The sequence below is a fragment of the Camellia sinensis genome, chromosome 3 (assembly GCF_055761805.1).
Source record: "Camellia sinensis isolate YWXY chromosome 3, ASM5576180v1, whole genome shotgun sequence".
Lineage (NCBI taxonomy): Eukaryota > Viridiplantae > Streptophyta > Magnoliopsida > Ericales > Theaceae > Camellia > Camellia sinensis.
Window position 1 is genome coordinate 69,833,666 of NC_138963.1, and position 6,057 is coordinate 69,839,722.

Sequence of the window (6,057 nt, forward strand, 5' to 3'; positions counted from 1 at the left end):
TAATTAAAGTATGCTTATATATACACTACTACTTTTTAATCACACTTTTTAAACAAGTGTGATTATATATATATATATATATATTTTAATCACACATTCTAATTAAAGTGTGATTATTTATATATTTTTTAATCACACCTTCTAATTAAAGTGTGATTATATATACACTACTACTTTTTAATCACACTTTTTAAATAAGTGTGATTATATATATATATATGTTTTAATCGCACATTTTAATTAAAGTGTGATTATTTATATATTTTTTAATTATACATTCTAATTAAAAAATAAGTATGGGTTTTAATCACACTCCCTAAATAAGTATGGTTGTATAAAATATTTCAATTTAATTTTTATATAAAATATATAATTCCCAAAACCCTTTCACTTTCTCTCCATCGTACCATCTCCTCTCTCTCTCTCTCTCTCTCTCTCAGGTCTCTGCAAAAACTCTTCAAACCCCTACCCTCTCTCTCCATCAGACGCCAAATCCCAAACCCTCCTCTCTTTCTTTTGCAAAAACTCTTCAAAACCCTCACTCTCTTTCTTCTTTAGACCCCAAATCCCAAACCCAAACCCCAACCGGCATAACAATGAGTGAGAAGGAGAAGATGGACAAAGAAAATACACACAGACAAAGCTCTGAACCAGAAGAAAAGAACAAAGAAAGAGAAGTAACGACGGAGAGAGAAGATGGCCGAAAGGAGACAGAAGAGACGAATGCACGCAAAGAACACTTCCACCCTTCAACCAGGTTTGTAGATTCAAACTAGGGTTTTGATTTGGGGATTTTCACTAAAAAATCAAGGTTTTGATTGAACAATTCCAAAATTATGTAAAATTAGTGAACCTTAAGGAACTCTAGTTTCTTGAATTAATTCTGAAAGCATGTGATTATATTGTTTTAGATTGTGAATTTTTCTCTTTTTTTATAAACTTCTTGAATCTGAGTTGGGAAAAATATCTTCAATGTCAATTGCTTATTGTGAAATTGGGTTCTTTAATGGGTTGAACACAAATTTTTTTTTTTATTTTTTTTTAAATTTGTTATTCTAAAACAATTGATGTTCTGTTACAAAAATTAGGATACTTTAACTTAGTTGTGATTGTATAAAAAAAATTTATAAAAAAAAATTATTGAATCTAAAATTAGAGAACCCTAAGGGAATTCCAAGTTCTTGAACTAATTTTGAAAGCATGTGATTGTATAAAAATTAGTTTCTTGAATTAATTTTTTTTTTCTTTGGTTTAAGTTCATTTTAATTTGCAGCGAGTTGAAAAATTAGCTTAAGTGGTTAATGCATGTTAGTTGAAAATTCTGCTTCAATAGTTCTTGCTTATGAGTACATAATTTATTTGCTACTAATTTTCTTCACAAATCTCTGTCTCTCAAATTATTATTTTTGTTGTGAAATTATTATGTTTCTTATTTTCATTTGGACTTGGACAATTAGGAATTTAGATTATTGCCATTGATTGATTGTTGTAGCTCCATTTAAAAAAATAAATTGGTACAGACACACTTTGGTTATACCTTAATGGGACAGTTGTTTTGGATAAAACTAAAACCTATATCACAAGTATTCTTGAAAGGGAAGATATGTACATTTAACAATATTTACTTGCTCTACATCTCTGATCTATTAAAAAGTTTAGCAATGAAACTCAAATCCATTTGCCTGGACTCAGCTAATAGTGTCCTTTCTCCTCATTATCTAATGTTATTCTCCATGAAGTCAGCCTGTGTATTTGTAACCACTTGATACATTCTCTTTTTTCAAGTTCTCTATTCTTTCTTTTTTTAAAGCTTTGCATTAATAAATAGGTGGGGATTGTTGGAAAAATGCTTAAGCTCCAGACCTAAAAACCACTTCATAAGCATGTGGTGGTTGTAAAACAGAGTGAGTGAGGAATGTCTAAAGATGAAATTTCATGGTCAAATTCAACTTTGTCTGCTTGGCTGACTATATCATAAATGTTCATATTGTCACTTTTTTTAGCTCTCAACTAGGTAGATGAAAAATGTTTATCTTTAGCAAATTTCTTTTTTCTTTAAAATTTACAGAGATATGGAAGCCTTTTCTTATAATAATGTTTTCTTTTCTATTATTTTTCTTACTTGGTTTCTTGTGGTTTAACAGGTCATAGGGAATTACTAGTTTCAATTCGTTTCAACAAACCTGGATGGCAATGGTCAGGATGCTTTTTACCAGATCATCTGAGTGATACTCAGGTGAAAATGCAGAATCATGTTTCTGGTGCAGTCAGTATGATACGTGTAAGTACCACATTATGTTGAATTAGCATGTGGATCATTGGAAACAGTGAGTAGAAGCTCAACGATGAAGAGATGCAGATCTGCTCTCTCTTCGATCAGATATGTTCTCTCTCTCTCTCTCTCTCTCTCTCTCTCTCTACAATCTGCTAACATGGTAATATCAGATCTGCTTTGTCTCTCTCTAGTCCATTATTTTGCCTTTTTTTGAAATCTCATTTTGACATTTCTTGCTTTCTAACTCTTCTAATAATCATTTTGGTGTAGTTCCCATGTAAATTGATAAACTTGCATCTTGGTATGTTTTCTGAGTTTCCTTGTTTTTCAAGCTGCTACACATGGGTGGTCCTATTATTATTATTCCCCCTTTTTGTTCAAAAATGTAGCTAGAATCATGTGTAGACACAGAATCATGTGTAGACTGAATACCACTTTGATTTTATGCAGTTGAATCCATTGATTGTCTTTTTAAGTTGTTTATTTATTTATTTTTTTTTAATTTTTTTATTTCAGATGAAGCATGCTGCATTGATGTGGAAATCCTATCAAGGTGCCTGGAAGCAGAGTTGACAGTTTGTTGCTGCTCTTTCAGCAGAGACAAAGAGGTTATATATGTTGACATTAAATACATGTTTAGTACGAAAATACACAAAACATTGCTCTTATAACCACCACTTATGGGTTCAGCCTTATAGAAATTAACAAATAAATTATGTGTTCTCCCCTTTGTATGCATATATGTATCCATTTGTGCTAAATGATGTATAGATATATGTGTTCTCCCCTTTGTACTGCTAAGTTGATATAATTTCTCTTTTTGGAGGGGGGGTTGGGGGAATTTGTTTCAAGAATTTTGGATAGTGGGCAGAGATATGCCAAGAGGTAATGAATTTGTTCACTAATTTTTAATTTCTCACGTTTCTAAATCTATTAAGACATGATGTGATTTGGTGTTGGAAATTAGTGAATAATTGTAGCTTTTAATTGTTTTATTAACAAAACAATTGATGTGTTCTAATTGATGTTTTGATGCTGATCCAAACGCAAGTAAAAGCTTTGTTTGTGCACATAATCTTTTCATGTTTTTTGCTTAGGTCCATGTGGTGCATGTTATCATGCTTTGTGAAATTGACTCCTGAAAGATGGAATAATTATCAAATTTTTTTTACTCCTTATATCAATAATTGGCTCTGATATATATCATTTCAGAAGTTATGATTGCGACCCATTTGTTAATTCCTTTATGTTTGTAGGCAGTTGCAAGGAAGATGACTGGACCTGCCCTAGCTGTGGAAATGTCAAATTTTCATTTAGGACGACTTGCAATATGCACAACCGTACTCAATCGAGGCCAGCAGATTACAACTCAGTAAGATCTGAAATTCGATGTGATATTAACCACCCATGAATCAGTTAACTCACTTAAAGTTCCTTATAGGAGTTGTGTAGAGATTCATGTTATAATATGCATGTGTCATTTTTGATAAGTACTTTAATTTTGCATATTTATCCAGATCTGTTATTTAATAGGCAACTTAATGCTTTCACAGTGGTCTTTGTAAGATTAAAAGTTCTCTTTTAAGTCACAATGGCAGACATTTTAATTATATGTGTGAACATTACCCTGAACGTATTTATGAGGTCTTTTAGTTATATCTGGCTTGTTGGTTGCTTTAATTCTCATTAATGTCCTGTCTGGTCGAAGTTTTCATTTTATCAGCTCTTTAGTCTGTATGTACTTTCATCACATCATCCTTGCTTGCCATCTTCATTTTGCTTTATCATGGTTGATCAACATGGTTCATGGTTTGGTGGTGTTTTGCAGCTAATTTATTTTTTCTGTCTACTATATTATTGAATTCTTTAAACCAATTTTTTTTTTCTTCTTATCTTTCAGAAATCTGCTGCAAAACCCATACAACCCATGCATGTCTACTCATCCTCAGCTCCCTATATAGGCTCTGGTGCACCCTCCTCGATGTATATGGGTGTGCCACCTTATGGATCTTCTCTCTTCAATGGATCATCTATGTCTCCTTATGATGTTCCATTTTCTGGGGGTTCTGCCTATCCTTACAACTACGGCAGCCGCCTTTCTGGAGGCAGCCCGTATAGACCCCTGCATATAGCTTGTCCAACACCTTATTCTAGTGGATCTATGATAGGAAATGGTATGTGTTTCTCTTGTGCTTCTTATTGGTTGCATGATTTAAAAAAAAAAAAAAAAATTCTATAAAGCCTGTTTTCGTTGTATCAGTTTCTAATTACCTTTTTTATTCCCCTTACTGGTTAACTATTCTGTCATTATGTATCCCTTTATCTACTCTACTTTTTTCCTTAGAGGTAACTTTTGTGAATCTTTATCTCTTTTTATAGGCTTCATAGGAGAGCTCTATATTGGTGTAGGCCTGTGATTAGTTATGTATGCTTTTTGGTAAATAGAGATTTTTAATGTAGTTTATTTTATTTAGAAAAACCTGCACCCCTATACCCATCCACCCACATACGTGAGAAAAAGGTGATTTTTAGTATTAGAAATTTTTTACGGTTTATTGAGCATATAAAGATATGATAATCGGCTTATGATTCTTGAAGGCTGGTGCATTCTACAGTCTTACTTATTCAGTATCTTCAGCTGATGCCCATTTGGTCTCTTTTTTTTTTTTTCTTTTTTTTTTTTGATTTGCATTTGGCTTTTGTTTTGGTGTAGCATTTATGAGGTTGTGTTTTTATTTATTGTTATTTTTGTTTGTTTTAGGCAGGATGTACGGTATGCCACCCCTGATGGACTGCTATGGCTTGGGTATGGGTATGGCCATGGGCCATGCTGACATGGTATGTGCAAAATGCCCATGTCTAGAGCTGTTTACTAATTAATTCATTGCTTGTGTGGTTTATGATCTTGCTTTTGTTGTTTGAGAGTTGTTTTTCATGAGTCTTAGTTTTCATCTATTCATGTTTTCCATCTCATGTTTCAAGATTATCGTGTCATATGTCTATTACTTATTCATATAATCTTGTGGGACTAATAGTTGTTTTGGAGATTGTGGCACTAATGACTGTTTTGCAGATCATGACCTTGAGAAAGAAGTTGGCTTTTGTTGGCTGTAATGGGTTGGGGTGTTTAGGATTTTATTTGTTAGGTGTGTTTTGTCACGGCATTGCCAAAGGGGGAGATTGTTAGGTTTTATTCTTGGCAATCCCGTTTGACAAAACTCCTTTGAGTTGTAATTTTATTCGCATTTTTATTTCAGTGAGACTTTGAGTGTTTAGATGCGAATCCAACCCGAATCAAGCCTTTCAGAGAAGTTTGTGTTGATAAAGCTTTCAAGATTGCCACTTCGCTGATTATGACGGGGATCGAGCTGCCCGGTCAGCTCGCGGGGGTCCAGGGGGCAGCGCCCCTTGGCGGGTCCGGGGCAGCGCCACGGCGGGGTCGAGGGGCAGCGCCCCCGAAGCAAAATGCAAAAATGCATTCAAAGTTGCCTGTTCGTTCATGTTAATTTTTTCTAGCAGTTTCCAGTTTTGGCCTGTCCGCTCGAGCGGGAAAACGGGCGCTCGAGCGGGGATTGGAAGCTCTCAGCATCTCTGCAGTCGCCTGTAAAAAATACTGGAAGGTGTGATTTTACGCTCGAGCGGATGCTCCTACGCTCGAGCGCATCTCAGTTTGTTCGCACGCAGTTTTTGGACAGTCCGCTCGAGCGGGCTGTGGTGAGCTCGAGCGGAGATCGCGGGACAGATTCTATAAATTCGCGTGTTGGGTCAGATTTTAAGGATAA

General features: G+C 34.6%; 1 protein-coding gene across 5 annotated transcripts; it reads left to right on the plus strand.

Moving 5' to 3' along the window:
- Positions 1-376: 376 nt before the first annotated feature.
- Positions 377-5,161, plus strand: LOC145789280 (ranBP2-type zinc finger protein At1g67325-like). Of its 5 annotated transcripts, none has more exons than XM_082919983.1 (5): positions 377-757; positions 2,145-2,281; positions 2,792-2,883; positions 3,536-3,647; positions 5,037-5,161. In XM_082919983.1, the coding sequence occupies exons 1-3, from the start codon at positions 697-699 to the stop codon at positions 2,846-2,848; spliced, it is 255 nt and encodes an 84-aa protein (XP_082776109.1). In that variant the 5' UTR covers positions 377-696; the 3' UTR covers positions 2,849-2,883; positions 3,536-3,647; positions 5,037-5,161. The 5 variants fall into 5 exon arrangements, with proteins under 5 accessions (XP_082776109.1, XP_082776107.1, XP_082776108.1 ...); XM_082919981.1 differs by lacking the exon at positions 5,037-5,161 and adding an exon at positions 4,176-4,402; XM_082919982.1 differs by having other exon boundaries at positions 379-757; positions 3,532-3,647.
- Positions 5,162-6,057: the final 896 nt, after the last annotated feature.

Bases quoted from the DNA above. Each gene is read 5' to 3' on its own strand.
- LOC145789280 (XM_082919979.1), top strand. From the start codon at position 3,606: ATGCACAACCGTACTCAATCGAGGCCAGCAGATTACAACTCA. The intron at 3,648-4,175 runs GTAAGATCTGAA...CTTATCTTTCAG, and splicing joins GGCCAGCAGATTACAACTCA to AAATCTGCTGCAAAACCCAT. The intron at 4,450-5,040 runs GTATGTGTTTCT...TGTTTTAGGCAG, and splicing joins TGGATCTATGATAGGAAATG to GATGTACGGTATGCCACCCC.